This window comes from Crotalus tigris, unplaced genomic scaffold (assembly GCF_016545835.1).
Source record: "Crotalus tigris isolate CLP2741 ecotype Arizona unplaced genomic scaffold, ASM1654583v1 scf7180000017585.4430047, whole genome shotgun sequence".
Taxonomy (NCBI): Eukaryota; Metazoa; Chordata; class Lepidosauria; order Squamata; family Viperidae; genus Crotalus; species Crotalus tigris.
The window spans coordinates 3,798,948-3,818,500 of NW_024096493.1; the positions used below are offsets into that span (position 1 = coordinate 3,798,948).

The following is a 19,553-nucleotide window of genomic DNA, read 5'->3' on the forward strand; positions in this document are numbered from 1 at the left end:
GAACATGGATGTTTAGTTACTCACAATACTAAGAACACATTTTATTATTTAGCAAAAGCTGAACAAGATGTGGCTCTTCATTCCAGATCTCATGAAACTTCAAGTGGCTTAATCTTTTACTTTAGTTATTTTTAAATGTATACTGTGCTTTTCCACTCATGAGTTGGGTTGGGCAGGGTGGGGGGAACCTGCCTTTTGTATTCCTTATTCGAGATAGTATAAAAGTTGATTTTGTGTCTGAAACCTCTTAGATCCCAGATCCACAATCATGTGTCTTTAAAATGATCCTTTTACACAAGAGAGAGGTATGCTTTCCCCAATTTTCTGCTGGAGCGCTGGATTTCTTGCTGCTTACCAAAAAGCCAGTGATCCCCTTCTCAGTTTGGACAATGAACCCTACTTCTGGAAAGACTCCTTTGCTTTGTGAAATTTTTATAAAATCTGTTTTTGATGAGCAGACATGCTAATCATTAGTTTGCCTGAAACCCTAAAATCTTATCTGGGATAAAAGTTAGTGCAATGTAGCACTTCACTAGAAAGACATAAGAATTATTTATGCCATCAAGATGTAAAGTCTAAACATCCTGTTTCATAATTACAGAACATAGTGTTCAAGAGAGACTTACACCTGTACAATACCTATAATTGTACCAAATCAGGTGGCCTCTGTTTCTAGTTTTTACCTGAGCCAGTCATTTAATTTAAGCAAACCTAACATGTTTCTTCTTTGTGCAATGTTAACTGTAGACATTAGAGGTTTCTTAAGCATAGTCTAGGAGAAAGGGTTTTTTCCCTATGGCCAGAAATACATTCACTGCAACTGAATGAAAAAGGAAATGTCAGCTTTTCTTATACTACAGTAAGAGATGTCTAGCAATGCAGCAGAGAGCATCAGGAAATGGTGGAGTCTTTAGTGGAAGAGTTTAAATACAGGCTGGATGATAAGAATATTGTAGGAGTAGATTCCTGCAATGGGCAAGGAAGGCTAGATGATCTTTAAGATCCCTGCATACTGACAAGTAGGTGCTCCTAAAGTAGATGACCATTAATGTTTATAAATATGTGTCTCAACTATAGTGAAAATCATCAGGATCTCTTTCAGGGTGAGAGATCCCATCTCCAGCATGCCACTAGTACTCTTCCCTGGAACCTTTGAAACTTCCCATTGTATGGCAGCCAGAATGCATGTCTTAAGTGTGTGTGGGGCCATTGGTAAGGCTCATTATGTTGAGACTGTGGTCACTCTACAGAGCTTATTTATGGAATATTTGAAGGATATGCAACTTTCTTAAAGGCACAGAATCAACATCGACAGGAAAAAATAATCACACCGGATAAGAGATTTGATTTTATTTGGAATGTTAACTAGACTTATATATACAAACACTATGTTTTATATATCTTAATCCTGCAAACGCAAACACAATGGTTCTTCCTTGGCTTTGGATATATATAAAAAAGGACTTTCTTCTTATTCAAAGAAAGCTTGGTTCAAAGATTCATTTAGTTAAGGAAGATCATATTCTCAACTATTCTCAAGGAAGTAACTGGAATGTACAAGATACAGAACTTAGTCATCACCGCAACACAAAGCCACCAAAATCTTTTCGTAATCTCCCTTTGTTTCATCCTGCATGTGGAAAAAATAAAAAGAATTCATGTCCAACAAAACCAGAGTAGAGCAATCATGTACCTCCCATTCACCTCCCCTCTACTTGCATTCTAAAGCCAGATTCATGCATTATACATGATCCTGTCACCACTTGTTTGGCTGCAACCACAAAACAAAAACTCAGTATTTTATGTGTGCGGAAGAATTAGAGACTCTCTCTCTCTCTCTCTCACACACACACACACACACACACACACAAACACATGTCAATCTCGTTGACTCCATCAGACAATTTTTCAAGTCCTGGGGAAATCCAGAATTATACAATTATTAAATCTCTTGTGTATTAACACAGACTTCTCTAAGTTGGCATCCACCTATCCTACATTTCCTTATCATTTCCAGAGGGCACAAAATCTGAAATGGCTACTTGTTCTTAAAACATGACTAAAATATGCATTAAAAACTGGGTCTAAAGATTAATGATGAAAAAAATGTTCTAAAGATTAATAAGGATAATAAAGAATCTTAATTACAATAGCCTCAATTATATCATTGTTACCCCCATCCAAATACAGTCACAACATTCTGTCAATGGAAATAAAAATAGTGGACTCTTATTGCAAACCACACAGCTACTTAGTTCTGGTTCTAATTCCTTAATCACAAAGTCTAATTCCTTAAACCCCATTTAATTATCAATAAAAGCAGAAATAACCTACCAAAATTGCCTGGCAGAGAGACACCTTATATTTTTCCTTATAAAAACCTTTGATCTCATTCATATCAATTTCAGCCCGGGACACCATAATTCTGTTCAGAGTTCTGTTGCTTGTGCCAGGACCCTGTAGAAAAAAAAAGGGGGGATGGAAATAAACTCACAACTCTCGAGTTTAAGTGGCTTCTCTCTGCTTGGTTTAATGGTTTACCTAGAAATATTCTAAACCAGTGGTTCTCAACCTGTGGGTCGGGACCCCATTTGGGGTTGAACGACCATTTCACGGGGGTCGCCAAACAACGCAGTCCGCCATTTTTTTCCCCTTTTCCTTAGCTGTGCTACTCCCTTTTATTCTATTGGCTTTTGAAAGCCAATAGAATAGACTCTCTTGTCCAGGCTGTCTCTGCCCTATTGAGCCCGCCAAACTGGTGCTGCACCAGTTGAATAGTCCTCGACTTACGACTGGTTGAGTAGTCCTCGACTTACGACCAGTTGGGGGTCACGGCATTAAAAAGGTTGAGAACCACTGTTCTAAACTCTCCTTGCTTTTATGATAGATGTCCAGAGTTTCAAGTGTCAACCCAGAAATAGACAAAAGAGCCATGCTGGAAGATATTTCTAGCTCAGAGAACACCAAGGACCAAACACCAAAGAGCCATCTCAGAGAATCAAAAGTCCTTGCATATTCATTCAGAAATAGACATCATAATCTTTCTGTCTACACCCATATTAATGAAATTCCAGCCACACCTGTCTGTACTAGAAATCTGAGTTCACACTCCATTGTTTATGCCACCTGAGTTTCTATTAGAGGGGAATGTGTCTCCATAGAGTCAGAGAGTCCTTTCTGTGAGCTTTTCTGATTTCAGAAAGGCCTCGGCTATCTTAAGCAACATAATGAACCACTCCCAGATACTGTTTGCCAGGCAGGTTATGAGATCTTGCATATTCCCAACAGCAAACATGTGTGTGTGATTCCAAAGGTGCTTTTCCAAAAGGCAACTGGACTTTTGGTTTTTTTCCCCTTGAAGGTGTTAGGCTTCTCTTTTTTTTTTTTTTTTTTTTTGAAAATTTTTATTTTTTAAAACATACAATCATTTATAAAAATACAATAAAGTTTTAAAATAGAGAACCCCCCCTTACCCTCCCTCCCACCCCCACCCCCCCTCCCTTCACTTCCCAGAGCAGAATACAGGGTTAAGAAAAAAAAAGAAAAAGAAAATTATAATAATTAAGAAAAAAGAAAAAAAAGAGAGAAAGAAAAAAAAATATCATAATTAACCTTTAACTCCATAACTTATAAAACAATTCTCTATAATATTTGATATTCATTCATAAAATAAATAAAACTTTTTAATTCCATATTTTTTCTGAATATAATCTATCCACCTTCCCCATACAGTAATATATCTTTCTTGTGTATGATCCTTTAAATAAGCAGAAATTTTTGCCATTTCTGCAAAACTAGATACTTTAAATATCCATTCTTCTAAAGTAGGCAAAGAATCTTTCTTCCAATATAGACCTACTAGTAACCTTGCTGCAGTGAAGGTGTTAGGCTTCTCATCCAAGGAAGCATCTTCCTTTCTGATTGAGTGGTGGAGAATGGAAGGATTTATATTCCCTGAAAACTTTATTTCTAATTTGTGCCCAATATTGTCTGCCTTTTTCAAGAGAAACAATCAGAAGACTGAAAATGTAATGTATGTTGCCATACTCCTTTAAAACAAAGCCTTCTTCTAACTTTTTTAGTAACATTTCTTTTACCTTCATTGCTAGATGGAGCTTCTCAGCAAAGAAAGCTGGCTTGCTTACAGCACATTTCACTGGAAATGAGAAAGAACGGAGATTATTTATGGCCATAAATGAACAAAAGCAAGGTGCAAAGAAAGAAACACAATGTGTCTTCCAAAGATTGCAATCTCATGAATAATTACACATTACAGCTATATATAGGTAACAAAGGCAGTGTGGCAGAACTGGGCAGAGGAACGGGCAGAAAAGGACTTTTTCTAACTTTAAGAAATAACCTTGATCTACTTAATAAAGTTTTATCCAAAAGGTTAAAACACAGCTGGCAAAGAAAAGATAAAACAGATAGGTGCTCCTCTGTTTTGTTGACACAACTGAACCTTTCCCAAAGCTGCTTGTTAGTTTGTTTATTTAAAAAACACCCATAAGACATTCATTGCTTTCTCAGATTTACCACTTTTCTTCTGGAAGAGAATGTATAATTGGTATAATAACAAGATAGGACTCTTTCTGGTCCTGTCCTTTCATATTTTTGCATGCCCCTAAAGTCACTTATGGAATGACAAAAATTTAATAAAATGTAATATAAAATACTATGTCATTATTAAAGTCACTGATTGACAATGCAGGGCAAGATCCAAGGGAGCTATACCCTGCCTGGCTTCAGGGGTAGTGTTTAGGATTGGTGTCTTATTAACCTAAGAGCTAATTTGTTTCTATTTTTATAGTTGCTCCTCTCAAACAAGTGACTCTGGGTGAAAAAAAAATCCAGCCCAAAAAACACACGTACAAAAAATGCAAAATAAATACACAGTCAGCAGCTGAGATAAAAGCAACAATAACTGGCAATAAAATCATATCATGGCCCAAGTGACACTCCATCTCCAAGGATATGAGGGCATTCACAAGCCTTCAGGGGCCTTGTTAAAAGTCAAAAGGGTCAGAGCCAATCTGATCTCTGGGAGAGTAACATTCCAGAAGGCATAATCTTGGAACCAAATTTAGCAACAAAACACCTTTCGTACAGAGGAGGGATACATACCAATTGCTGTCAAACAATTCTCAATGTCTCCTTTCAGTTCGAGATCCAGAACGTCCTTCATGTCATGTTTGCTGTAAAGCCGGTATCTCCTAAAAACTGAAACCAAAAGAACAATATGGAATAGATTGTTCCCCTAAGTCATAGTGTTTCCCAAACTTGACAATTTTAAGGCATGTGGACTTCAACTCCCAGAATTCCACAGCCAGCAATGCTGGCTGTGGAATTCTGGGAGTTGAAGTCCACATGCTTTAAAATTGTCAAGTTTGGGAAACACTGCCCTAAGAAGTGTACACTATATGCTACTTTAATGCTATAATCTGCTGGCAGTTTTTAGAAGGGACAGAGACCACATGAGAGGTTCTTGGGAGGTATATACACACCTGGAATCTCAAATTGTGCCAATCAAACTTAATTAAGAAGGGCTACATACTCCATTTCTGAAGTTAAATACAGGTGGTCCTCAACTTACGACCACAACTGAGACCAACTGAGCCCAAAATTTCTGTTGCTAAGCAAGACTGTTGTTAAGTGAATTGTGCCCCATTTTACAACCTTTCTTGCCAGTTTTTAAGTGAATCCCTCCAGCTGTTCAGTTAGCAACATGGTTGCTAAGTGAATCTGGCTTCTCCATTGATTTTGCTTAATAGAAGCTTACAAAAGATGATCACATGACCCCAGGACACTACACTGCAACTGTCATAAATATATGCCAATTCCAAGCATTCAAATTGTGAACATGCTGCAATGGTTGCAAATGTAAAGAACAGTCATAAGTCACTTTTTTCATTGCCTTTGTAACTTTAAAACAATCCTTAAATTAATAGTTATAAGTTGAGGACTACCTCTATATTAATTTTAAGGGATTGTCCATTATGCAGCAGAATAGGTTTTGTTAACCCTTCTTCAAATCTCACTAATAAATTATTATACAGTATTATTTAAAAAAATTGCTATTAAGATATTTCTCTTTAAAATAAAAGCATTTCATCAATATGCAATATGCAATTTCTTACCTCCTCGAAGGTGCATGAAACTTCTGGTAGTGAGAATTTCAATGAAAATGTTCACATCTGTTCCTTTTCTTTTCTCTCCAGCCTCATATAATTTCTATTACAATGAAAGAAACCATTCAGAAGGAGAGATTCCAAAATATTACAGATATTACATATATAATAATCAGATTCAAGCAAAAGACTTTGTAAAGTGTTCTTTTCAGAAGGTGGAAATTTGACTTCCAACTGCAGATGAAAGGATTGAGAACCAAAGAATTTACTGTGATTATAACCACAGTAAAATCTGAAGTCCAGAATTTTCTGCCCCAAACCTCACACTCTTCACCACTATATTAGCTTTAAAACTGAAAACTCTGAAAACTCAATGATGTGTGTCAAGTCTACTCCAAATAAACTCTTTCTTAGTTCAGGTACAACAGCTATCATTTTGCCAGTATGAAAAAGAAGAATTACTTTTGATCAGTTGATGGCTAATTAACACTATAAGTGAAGATACAGTCATCATTTTCCCCACTCTTTTTTTTTCCCATGCCACGGATAATCAACTAAATTTGTGTTTTATGCTCTAGTGAGATTTCTATGTAGAGCTTCAGTTGGGACACAATAGATTTCCATTTCCTGCAAATGCCAAGCATTAGGTGGAGATCCCCAGATATGGTCTCCTTGTGCCTAATTACAGACATGTTTGACTTATTTTGTCCATGAAATAATATATATATTTATCACCATTGCACTATAACTTTGTACCTCCTAAGAATTCAATAGTTATTGACACTAATTTAATGTCCTGATGTTTAGAGCAAGCTTCTCACATACCAACCCCAGCAAGGCACAGCTGAGTAGGAGTGACATCAGGGTTAAAGGCTTCAGCATAAGTCCTACCCTCTTACATTTTGGCATGCATTATTTCATTTCTTTTGTCTACAAAGGGATGTGTTTCCAGCAGGATCTATCATTTTCTCTCTTGGCCTGCAACTCTAATACTCTTCTTTAACAGACAAGTGTGTATGAATCACCCCATCTGAGAAACATAAGATGGTTCCTAGAATGGATCAGCCACTGATCAACTGGGAAAAGCAGTGACAGGAAGTAAATCCCGCAACACAGATTAATTATAGGAAGCCTATAGGTCCACATCCTTTTGCTCAGGCCTTTTGGTAGCTGTAAAAAATCTAAAGTGGGTCTTGCATCCAATAGTCCCCTTTTGCTGGGAAATGTCTGTGGAGATTCTCAATCATACAGGTCACGATTGTCCTAAAGATGCTTTTTCCAAAAGGCAACTGGATTTTATTGTTGTTTTTTTCCCTTGAAAACATTTCGCCTCTCATCCAAGAAGCTTATTCAGTTCTGAACTGAAGAAGCTTCTTGGATGAAAAGCAAAATGTTTTCAACAGAAATAATCAAGAAAGTCCAGTTGCCTTTTGGAAAAAGCACTTTTGGGACATTTGGATGGGAAATGCAGCTCCAAGTTCTCCAAGTCCCATATTCTTTTTCTCCTGGGAACGTGGGAGGAATGCATGAATGGATTCACTTGCCTGAGAGAAATCTTGTTTTTGACAGACAAGACAAAAGAAGCATCAAAGGTAGCAACAAGTACTCCTTACCCTTGCATCATTGTCTACCAACTCTTCATTCACATGTGGATTTTCGTTCCGGTCACCCTGAAACAAATCAGCCTCACTTAATTCAATATTGTATACTACAATAACAGATCATTTCTGAACCAACATGACTTCTGAACATCATGGAGTACTACAAACCTTGGCTAAGGCAAGTAAAGCCTTTTGAAAATCCCCAGAAGTGTCTGAGGCAATATCTTTGGCGAGATCTCTCTTAAAAGCTGCAAGAAGAGCAAACATATTGAGAACAGAGTTTCAAATGCAAGCATTAACCATAAATTATTTTCTTCCTTGCATACAGCTTCTACATTTTTACTCAACTCATTTTGCAATCTTTGTGGGCTTGCATTTTTAAATGATTGCTTAGATTTCACAATGCAAGATGTAAATGGTACATGGAAGCTATCCATAAAGAAATTTCAATGTTATCTTCATTGGAAAACTTGCAGGTTATCATAAATTTAAAAAAACAATAATTACGCCAATAATTAAATCAGATGTTCAAAAACAGAATATGACCTTGCAGATGCTCTCTTCCTTCTTGTACATTAGATTGATAGCCTGTTAATTTTTATTTTCAGTTGGTGAAAAACTCTAATAGAATTTAGTGTTCTAAAATTCCTTGCAAATTATCAGCTGTGCTTTTGTTCAGGTAGGCCATAAACCAGATACATAACTTCATCTGTATCAACAAATGACTACCAAAATACTTCACATTGTTGGCTGAAGAGGCATTAACAAAATAGATCTAAGTTTTTTTTTTAAAAAAAATAGTAATTTACCTTCTTGATATTGTCTGTTGATGGCTTTGATTTCCATATTGTTCCTTGATGCCAGAATCTCAATTAAGATATCTTCGTCTGTTCCAAGTCCCTGTTTGGCAGTAAATCGATATACATAAGCAACATTTTGTTTTGTATTTCTAAAAGAACTTATTCCATCAAGTGCAATGTTCAGGCAGAAGCAGGAAACCTTTGGTTATAAAATGTTACTAAGCTACAATTCCAGCTTTTATGCCCTTGCTGGAAATTTTAGTTTACCTATTTCTATCTGGATGATAGATCATAATCATAGAATCTTGAACTACAAAGATTAACATGGAGCTGGTTTATATTTTATTTTGTCATGTATTTTTACCACCCATTTAGACTACTGCAACGTGTTCGGCATGAGACTGCCTTTAAAGACCAGTTGGAAGCTTCAAATTGGTAAAAAAATATGCAGGGGCTTGGCAGTTTGGTTGGGAACTACAAAAAAAGAACATTGTTGAAATGGAGTGATTCTATGTACCAGAAAGCAATTATATTAACTGCATTTATTCTAGATTCTTTCTGTCCTTGATCACATCACTACGTACTTTTGGAATTTAACACCTAGCACTTAATAGAACTTGGAGAACCAAGTGGGAATCCAGCCCAAAACAGTTTGTATTGTAATGAACTATGTGATTTCCCCTTATATCAGCTACTTATTTACAGTGCAATCATCCTGGAACTCCTTGAGCTTCTTGATCCATTACATGACAACTTCCAGCAAACATATCATTCATTCCAATGCCTCTTTAAGTCAAGAGTGTTCAATCTTGGCAAATTTAAGGTTGGATGGCCCTGCTTTAAGCTAAGGAAAAGATTTCTCTCTCTCTCCTCTCTTTAGTATAATGTCCACCCAAGCCTTGAAAGACAAACATACCTTCATAGAGTATCTAAGTTCATCAGCATCAAATTCGGCAGGAGTCTTCAGCATAGCCAGGACGACATCTTCTAGATTGCTTTTGAGAGCTTTTTTCAAAGCTTCTTCCAGAGGCTATGAGAAAAAGCAAACATGTAACAATTCTTTATAGAACTTATTCAGACAATAAAATATTACTTTCCAAACACATAAGAAAATCCTCGATATCAACCCATGTATAAGAACTTCATTCTTCCTCCCTCAAGGAAAAAGCAGTTGGTTTACATTTTTTAATATGTACATACTCCCTTGTCTTTTGTCCTCTAGACTTGTGATAATTTCCTAAATAAAGCTCTTGCACTTACAAAATAAATAGTTCTGGTAGATTAGTTGCAGTCCTTGTTAATTTATTCTTGAAAAGTGGCTATTCTTTGCTCATTCTGTTCATATCCATTCACAGGTGGGGCTTACCTGCATGTATGTGAAAGATCCAGGTTTATTTTTAAAAAATTGGAGACAAAACTTTGTCTCTACCACTGGAGGTTTTCAAGAAGAGACTTTACAGCCATTGGTCTGAAACGGTATAGCATGTCTTGCTTGCAGGGGGGTTGGACTAGATGACCTCCAAGGTCCTTTCCTATTATTCTATTTTATGTGTTCTATGTTCTACAATGAAACCATTAAGGTCAACTGGAAGCTATACTGTCCTCCCATCAATATTAAAGCTAGTGTGCTTTATGTAGCCTAGTTTTAGAAGTCATGTTCCAACCATCAGCATGATAATGAATTTAATATTTTATTTATTTATCTAAGCCATTGTTTCTCAGAACTTGGCAATTTTAAGATGTGTGGACTTCAACTCCTAGAATTCCCCAGCCAGCATGCTTCTGAATTCTGGGAATTGAAATCTACACCTCTTAAAAGTGCCAAGTTGGAAAAAGACTGATCTAATCATACATAATATACTAAAAGTGAAAAGTATCTTGCAAGGTATGTACAAAGGAAGCTACCTTGCCATGCATCTGCTGATAGGCTCTCTTGATCTGCTGTCGTTGTGCATTGGTTCTTTTGGTCAAAATATTGATGATGCTTGCTTCATCAACTCCTAAATCATGAATGAGAATTTTTTTTTCATTCACACAAACATAATCAATTCAATCCATACTACAACCAATAAATCAAAAGCTAACACTACTGCTCAACTGAGTTATCAACAAGGTTGTTTTCATCAACATATTTAGCCTGGCTGAAAATCCTTCTTGCTTTTTTTTTTTAATTCCTTCTAACAGAATATTGAAAAGAGAAATACGTCAAGGGATATTGGATTCTGTCCAGCAGAAGAACAACTTTGTAAAACCAGAATGGAACCAGATTTGGCATGGGTGAAGAAGCCTCCAAAGGTAAGATTAAGTTTAAACATGGGCCAGGTTCTAGCAGAGGCTTTGAAGAAAAAAGTCCCAATACATATTCATGAGACTATCATAGACGCATCGCTTCCTTGCCGATCACATGACAAAGAGCATTTTTAAGAGGTTGGAAAGAATTCCAAAAGTCATGTTCTGCATATCTTTCCCAACCTTTTAAGAGGAACTGCTTCCTTCCATGCCTCTATTTTCTCTTAATGCTTAAAACTTCTCTTGCCTGTCTTTATCTCATCATCATTTAGGTCACAGGTGTCCAATCTTGGCAACTTTAAGATTTGTGGACTTTTAACTCTTAGAATTCCCCAGCCAACATGGTTGGCTGGGAAATTCTGGGACTTAAAGTCCACAAGCCTTAAAATTGCCAGTTTGGACATTCCTAATTTAGGTAAATGGTTTCTTGTAAAGAGGCCATATTGTAAAATATGGCCTCTTGCTGAATGGGATGGCCTGCAGGACAAATCAAGCAAAAATGAAACAGAAGAAGCCAAGGAAAAGAAAATGACAGCATGGTTTGAACCTATTCTGCTGCATTTTTGACTTTGCTGAAACTATCTGGATTTAGTATTCCACGAGATGCTTAGGAAAAAGCACACAAAATTGTGTGTGCATTTTTGCATGGACCTTTCATTTAAAAATGGGCTGAAATGGCATTAACACAGGAGAAATAATAATCTGAGCAAAAAACAGCATCTACATTCACAGATTTTATCTTTCTCTCCTACCTTTAGCAGTTATGGCTTTGTTTAGTGCAACCGCATCAGCTGAAGGATCAAAGCTGGGATAAGCATGGACTGCTGAACCAGTTTTAGATTTTTTCTATTAAAAATAAATTGAAAAATTAAAACATTGAGCTTGCTTTAAAAATCTTTTCTTTCCCAAATCTTTAAGGTACATTCAAAAATAATTATTAGATGCAAATTAAAGCAATGTCATCAGTTAAAATAACCTGGATGAAACAATGATGGAAAACCATTTTCACCATTTGTGAGGGAATATGCTAAGAGGCATTTGTTATAATAAGTAGTTATAAAGCGATAATAGGGGTTACTATTATATCTTACTCAATGTGAAGAACAGCATGATCTTGGCACTAGTACCTGCTTTTGCATGAGCTTACAAATTCTATAAATGCAAAAGCTTCCCTTTTTTAATATTTGTCTTTTTCAGCAAGGTCCTAGCAGTATAGCTATTCCATAGTATCAGTGTTTATTTCAGACTGTTTTTAAATATGAATAATTAGAAACTATATGCAGGTAATCCTCAACTTACAACCATTTGTTTAGTGACCATTCAAAGTTACAACAGCACTCAAAAAAGTGACTTATGATGGTTTTTCACACCTACAACCATTGCAGCATCCCATGGTCACATGATCAGAATTTGGATACTTGGCAAAGAGCCATGTGGCGCAGTGGTTAGCATGCAGTATTGCAGGTTAACTTTGCCGACTGCAACAGTTCTATCCTGACTGGCTCAAGGTTGACTCAGCCTTCCATCCTTCCAAGGTAGGTAAAATGAGAACTCAGATTGTTGGGGGAATATGCTGACTCTGTAAACCGCTTAGAGAGAACCATAAAGTACTGTGAAGTGATGTATAAGTCTATGTGCTATTGCTATTGCCATGTATTTATGATGGTTGCAGTGTCTTCGGGTCATGTGATCACCTTTTGTGACCTTCTGACAAGCAAAATCAATCAGGAAGCCAGATTCACTTGACAAACGTGTCACTAATTTAACCACTGTTGTGATTCATTTAACAACTGTGGCAACAAAGGTGTATAAAATGAGATAAAACTCACTGAACAGCCATCTTGCTCAGCAATGGAAACTTTGAGCATAAGCTGAGGACTATTTGTAGAAGTTTTTATTTTAGGAGGTCAACTAAATACTGCCTCAGTATTTTGAAACTCTTTTCTGTATTTTGGAAAGGAAAATGTCCCTCCCAAATCTCTTTGGGCAGCTCACGTTTCTCTCATCATTGCTAAAAAAACAACAGAGCCACTTCCTGCTGTTCTGAAGTGAAAAGCATATCAGACCTGTAAAGCAAGTCCTAAAAATAAGCTTAACATCATTTAAAAAGAATATCACCACCTATTCACATACCACAGGAGAGAAAAATAAGACAGTCTGCCTTTCCCCTGGTATGTGCCACAAGCTTCTACTTTTGACATCGTGGCCCCATTTACATCTCCAGAAATATGTAATGTGTTTATTTACAAATGTTATCTAAATTTAAATTAAAGTGGGTTCAATTTAAATGCATACATAAAAAGATCGGAGAAAGGCTGCCCATTCCAGGACTTACTAGTAAAATATCAGTTGTAAAATAGGGTAGAGAGAGCTAAAAAAAAAAAAAAACCTATTGATTATGTTTTATAACTTTATAGCGCTTTATAATCTTAGTAAGACCATACCTGGAGTACTGCATCCAGTTTTGGTCACCACATTTATTTATTTATTTATTTATTTATGAGACTTATATACCGCTTTAAGTGCAAGCACTCTCTAAGCGGTGTACACCAGTAAGCAATGTATATATATATTTACACTGCCCCCAACAATCTGGGTCCTCATTTTACCTACCCCAGAAGGATGGAAGGCTGAGTCAACCTTGAGCCGGTGAGATTTGAACCGCTGACCTGCTGAACACAGTCAGATAAAGTGGCCTGCAGTACTGCACTCTAACTGCTGCGCCACCTCGGCTCATCTTTACAAAAAAGATGTTGAAACTTTAGAAAAAGTGGGGAGAAGTGCAACTAAGATGATTGAAGGCCTGAAGACTAAACCATACAAAGAATGGTTGCAGAAATTAGATATGGCTAGTCAAGAGAAAAGAAGAACTGGGGTGACATGATAGCAGTATTCCAGTATTTAACGGGCTGCCATAAAGAAGAGAGGATCAATTTATTTTCCAAAGCACCAGAAGGCAGGACAAGAAACAATGGATGGAAACTAATCAAGGAGTGAAGTAACATGGAATTAAGGAGAAACTTCCCAATAGTGAGAACAATTAACCAGTGGAACAGCTTTGCCTTCAAAAGTTATGAGTGCTTCATTAATGGAGGTTTTTAAGAACAGACTGGACAGCCACTTGTCTGAAATGATACAGGGACTCCTGCTTGAGCAGGGGCTGGACTAGAAGACCTCTAAGGTCCCTTCCAGCTCTATTCTGAATGAATGAATATGGGGAGTTGAACACATTGATTATTCAAGAAAGGAGTAAAGGGAATTCTTGGAAAGAGAAAGGAAAAGCTGTTTTTGGTTGTATCCCTGCCCTATGCCATCTTATCACAGCTCCCATTCATTTAACTGTACTTCCAACATTCCTTTGTAAAGCCAAATCGATTAGTTGTTAGGGAAACTTACAATGTATTGTGGTTCCTCATCATCCATAAATCTGGCTTGCTTCAGGAATTCTGATACCAAGGCCATCTTGATTCAACTTTCTGCAAAGGGAAAAGATGGAACAGAATGAAGTGAAAAACTGGTTCCCGCTTTTTTCTTTCTTTTGCTTTTTTATTCTGTAGGGAAAAGGCCTTTCACCTGTTTTAAGCATTCTAAGAATCAGAAAAGTCAAAGAGGATTCCTCTCCCACTTTCCAAAAGAGAAACCCAAATTCCAATACATCTGGAGGGCACCAGGTTGGGAAATAGAATTATTTACTGACTTATTTTGCCCTGTTACTGGAATTAGGAGAGGAATGACCAGGAGTTTAAAAAAAAACACTACGCTAATTGAAGCTATGCTTGTAGTGGATCTTAAGATCTTCTTGGTTTCAGCCATGAAGAATTCCATTAAGACAGTAAGAACATACCATTTCATAATTTTTTCAGAAAAATGTTTTACTTTAGCAAATTTTGCTGTTGTTTATATTTAAATTTACCCCAACACTCAACCTATCTAGGACAATGATCAATGGCTCTTTTAGGATGTGCAGAATTATATTGCATTTCTGGTGGCATTTTGCCATCTATTTATTTACAAGACTTAAATGTCCACCTATCTCATACAGTGACTCTAGGTGGCTCACAACAATCCATAAGCCATGGTTAAAAACATACCTTCCCCCAGGCACCAAACCAAACATGATCACAGGTCAACCCCCAATCCTAGCCCAATGCTTGGGGGAAAAGCCAGGTCTTCACAGTCCTCTGGAAGGCTAAAAGGGTTGGGTAACTTTGATTTCTGGTGGGAGACTGTTCCAAGGACCTGGAGTGGCCACCAACAAGGCATGCCTCCAAGGTCCCAGCAAGGAGAACTTGAGAGAGGAGACTTGGAGCGCACTTACTCTATCTGACCTAGTAATGGCAGATACCTGCTGGGAGAGGCAGTCCTGCAAGTAACCTGGGCCTGTGCCACGTAGGGCATTAAAAGTAATAACTGGGATCTTAAATTGACCCCAGAAAGCAACAGGAAGCCAGTATAGCTCATGCAATGGTGGTATGACTTGGGTGAACCACTGGCCATCTAAAACTGTATGTGTCGCCATTCTGAACCAGTTGCAGATTTCTGATGTCTTCAGGGCAGCCTGATTAGAGCACATTGCAGTAATCCAAATAGATGATTAAGACAGGGGTGACTGTGAGAATGGTAGCTACATCCAGGAATGGCTGTAATTGGTGCAGAAGAGATTTGGGCAAATGCCTCTCTAGCACTAATGATGTTACTTAGTTTGGGTACTAAAATGTCAAAACCAAGGGAGTACCATTCATTTCATTTATTTATTCATTCATTCATTCATTCATTCATTCATTCATTCATTCTCTGGCCATGACTGCCATCTCTTCTTCCAGGAGGAGCTGCGAGTCCAAAAGGAGTGCCAAATAGCTCACCAGATCTCTACAGGGGAGTGTTATAATGTCTAGAGTCAGAAATGTCAATCTCCTGATATCAGGGACCAAAACCTAAACCAGTCCATCTTGCCAGTGTTGAATTCCAGCCAGCTTCTCCCCATTCATGCCCTTATAGCTCCAGACCCTAAACCAGTGGCTGAATAAAATCACGTGCTGGGCATGGGATGGAGACATATAATTGGAATATCCACATACTGCTGATACCAAGCCCCATGCCAGTGGATTACTCTCCCAGCAGCTTCATATGGATGTTAAATAGGAGGGGAGAGAACCTTGAGTCTTGAGGCACACCAAATAATGGGGCCTATAGCTGGACCTCTTTTCCCCCAATAGCACTGACAGGTACTGACCACAGAAAAAGGAGATGAACCAGTACAAAATTATGTCCCCCAGTCCCTGGAGCCAGATCAGCAAAATACCAACTCCCTGCAACTCAACTTCACAAAGAGAGCTTGCATCTGGCTATGTCCAGGGCAGCTCTCCTAAAGGCCACTAGGGAATCCAGAATAACAACAGCTACCTCAGCATCCCCGCCCCAGAGTCACAGCTGGTGCCACACTTGAAACCTGTGAGATATGTTTCTCAGAAAAGAAGACCCACATCTACTACCAACTAGATCTTGGTAATGCAGGCCAGATCACTTCTCTCATCCATAATTAGCTGAGATAAGCTTTATTGCAGGCCAACCTGGCATTAAACCGGGGCAGCTGGAGTTCAGGGCCTCCAAGGCTGTGAAGACCTGGCTTTGAAGGCTGAGCACACGGGCTTGAAAGGCAATGCAAGTGCTAGCTACCAGGTTGGCCTTCCCTGAGAATGGCCTGCCTGCCACCATATCTCCCTAACTCATTACTGGTGTTGTTCGTCCATCGGTTTTTGATGAAGACCTTGACATCTTGTGGGTTGTGGGCTATCAACGATGTGTCCGTAGGTGGCTGATAAGACCGATGTTAGCACAGAATGTTATGCCACATACTGAACACAGAAATGTAGACACTGTTGATTCAGCATTTGCAGTTCTGGCTTTGCAGAGTGCTCGCTTTTCTTGTGCCAAGATTGTCCTTCTGTGTTCATATGTCTGGCAACCCTGGTACACCAAGAGGCACCATGTCGGTCGATCATGAGCCAGAAGTTCCCAAGAGATGGTGTTAATATCCAGGGACTTAAGAGAAGCTTTTAACGTGTCTTTCTATCGCTTCTTCTGTACCCCGTGTGATCACTTTCCTTAAGACAGCTCACCACACCCCATCTCGTTACTACCTCAATTGTCAAACCCTGCCCACTGCCCTTCCAACTGCCCACTGCCTCTACTTCTGAAACAATCTCAGCTGGTAGAATTCCCAGATCTTTTCCTGCACACAAAGTCCAAAATCCAAGGTGATGTGTTCCCAGGACTGCTGCAACATTCCAGCTGTCAGGGAGTATATTCTGGTCCTAATTCCAGGAGGAAAATAATGGAGATTTCCCAGTATGGCCGCTGATCCACATGATTGGTCAAGTGACAGCCACAAGATTTAGTCCCATTCCTGCTGATGCTATGAGTATATTTATGTATTATAACTACACACACTAAGATCCAGCCAACTTGTACATTTCATGAACTGCTTTCTGGACCATTACAAACTTTTGAAATTGGCTGGAGAAACACTTTTGGGATTACAATTGAAACAATTGCTTAAAATAGGAGGCCCAATCTTAAACTGACTAAAATGAGCATAATTCGACAGACTGAAACTTACTTTAAGAAAATATGTCTAAGATTTCTACCTATTTACTCAGAAGTAACCCCTACTGAGTTCCATCTCATTAATAGAGGCATTTCAGATTCAGCTTGATATGCAAGTTCCTTCCAAAGGAAGGGACAATTATTTTTTTCCCGTCATTGTGCAGGACTCCTTAACTCTCAGGTCACTTTTCTTTAATGGTCAAAAGCTGCAGAAACAGGAAAAACCTGTTCCCCCACCCCCACTCCTGAAAAAAAATTGTTACAAGGAAGAAGCAGCAGCATCCGCTTCTGAATATACTTATGAAAAATGAAAAAAAATGCAAATAACATTCTGCAGTTCTTACATTCCTATATTAAAAATAACTACCAACAAATTAAAACATAATTAAACTTAGTTGCCTTTTTGAAAAAAAAAGTCTATATTTTATTCTTGGTGCGGCTGATGTTTGCAAAGGAATAAACATTTAACAATTGGGAAACAGTTAAGCAAGCTTTCCTTAACCACAGGGTGTTTTTTCTAAAAAAGTTTCCACATAAGACATTGGGCACATTTTTTCCCTCTTAACTCATACTTTGCTAGATAAAAATAATTCTGCTTTCTATGGTAACGGAAAAGAACAGGAAGAGAGGAAAAAAAGCAGTTATTTAGCATTAAGCTACCAACTGTTACAAATTTTAATTCCGTGCATAGTTTATGCAGTTTTAAACACTTTCTACTCCCTTGCTGGAAAATACAGGCAAGAGAATCAGAAATAAATTTATATGCACATGAAATATATTTCATATATTTCTACATTGACTTACAAATAAGTCCAAGTCAGTAAATAATTTACTCCAGAGTAAATAAAACTATATTCTTCTAAAACCATTAATAAAGGACAAATATCAAAGAGCCATACCTTTCCCCTTTCCAAAATTCAGAAGCAATATTTTCCAAGCTGGGAAGTGAGTCGGTGGAAAATGTAAGTTGTGGTTCCTACTTTTATAGACCCATCAGGAAGCCACACCTAGCAACCAGTGCTTGCTACTAAGAGCCTTTCAAACAAGCCTTTCAAACAAACTATCCGCTTGCTTGTAGAAATTGATTTCTGAGCTAATGCAGAAACTGCCGAAAGTCAGGGAATAAATGTTGTGTAATGTTCTTGGTGGTGCCTTGAAGGCACTTAACTGTCGAAATGCCTTCATAAGCTACTGCAATAGTCATGATTTATAATTCAATATATAGACAAATGTCTCCATAAGCTTCCTTTAAATTAGCCTATTCCAGGAGTCTTCAAACTTGACCCTTTTATGACTTGTGGACTTCAACTCCCAGAATTCCTCAGCCAGGTATGCTGGCTGAAGAATTCTAGGAGTTGAAGTCCACAAGTCATAAAAGGGTCAAGTTTGAAGACCCCTGGCCTATTCTGTTACAAGTGATATTCAAGAGTATTTCAGGATGACCTCCCAGGCTCCATGCTACGTAATATAAACTTTCATTTTTTTGGTATTTACTATCTGTATACAAATTGCAGTTGATTCAGTATGGAATTTATATTTCCATTCTCAAAGGAAGCTTTGGACCATTCAAATCATACCAACATATGATAAGAATATGTGCCAGCATCGTTTCTACAGTTAGTCCCTGACTTACAACCAAAATTGGCACCAGAAATTCCGATGCTAAGCAACAAGATTGTTAAGTGAGTTGTGCCCAATTTTATGATCTTTTTGCCATGGTTGTGGAGTGAATTTTCTTTATTAGAAGCCAGCTGGGAAGGTCACAAATGGAGATTACATGACTTCAGGGTGCTGCAACTGTCATAAATGCGTAACAGTTGCCAAGTGCTGGAATTTAGATCAGGTGACCATTCAGATGCTGCAATGGTTGTAAGTTTGAGGACTGGTCATAAATCACTTTTTCCAATCTGTGATAACTTTGAACAATTACTAATGAACGGTTGTAAGTTGAGGACCGCATGTATTGAAAATGCTGGTTTTGCACAAAAATTATATTAACATTGAGAAACTCTGAGGTTAAAACATAGATGTAAAAATGCTGCAGGTTTTGTCCAGATCAGCTTTTCCCAATGGATATCCAACAATTACATAGGATTTCAACTTCCACAATCCCCACATGCCATAATCTT

General features: G+C 37.9%; 1 protein-coding gene across 1 annotated transcript; it reads right to left on the reverse strand.

The window, feature by feature from the left end:
- Positions 1 to 1,335: 1,335 nt before the first annotated feature.
- ANXA1 (annexin A1) lies at positions 1,336 to 18,466 on the reverse strand. Its single transcript, XM_039361549.1, has 13 exons — positions 18,324 to 18,466; positions 14,215 to 14,294; positions 11,571 to 11,664; positions 10,435 to 10,529; positions 9,446 to 9,559; positions 8,539 to 8,629; positions 7,898 to 7,977; positions 7,742 to 7,798; positions 6,138 to 6,231; positions 5,125 to 5,220; positions 4,098 to 4,156; positions 2,335 to 2,457; positions 1,336 to 1,630 (listed from the first exon to the last, which is right to left on the reverse strand). The coding sequence occupies exons 2-13, from the start codon at positions 14,278 to 14,280 to the stop codon at positions 1,571 to 1,573; spliced, it is 1,029 nt and encodes a 342-aa protein (XP_039217483.1). The 5' UTR covers positions 14,281 to 14,294; positions 18,324 to 18,466; the 3' UTR covers positions 1,336 to 1,570.
- Positions 18,467 to 19,553: the final 1,087 nt, after the last annotated feature.

Bases quoted from the DNA above. Each gene is read 5' to 3' on its own strand.
- ANXA1 (XM_039361549.1), bottom strand. From the start codon at position 14,280: ATGGCCTTGGTATCAGAATTCCTGAAGCAAGCCAGATTTATGGATGAT. The intron at 11,665-14,214 runs GTAAGTTTCCCT...TATTTTTAATAG, and splicing joins ATGAGGAACCACAATACATT to AAAAAATCTAAAACTGGTTC. The intron at 7,978-8,538 runs GTAAATTACTAT...CTCTTCTTGCAG, and splicing joins CAACAGACAATATCAAGAAG to CTTTTAAGAGAGATCTCGCC.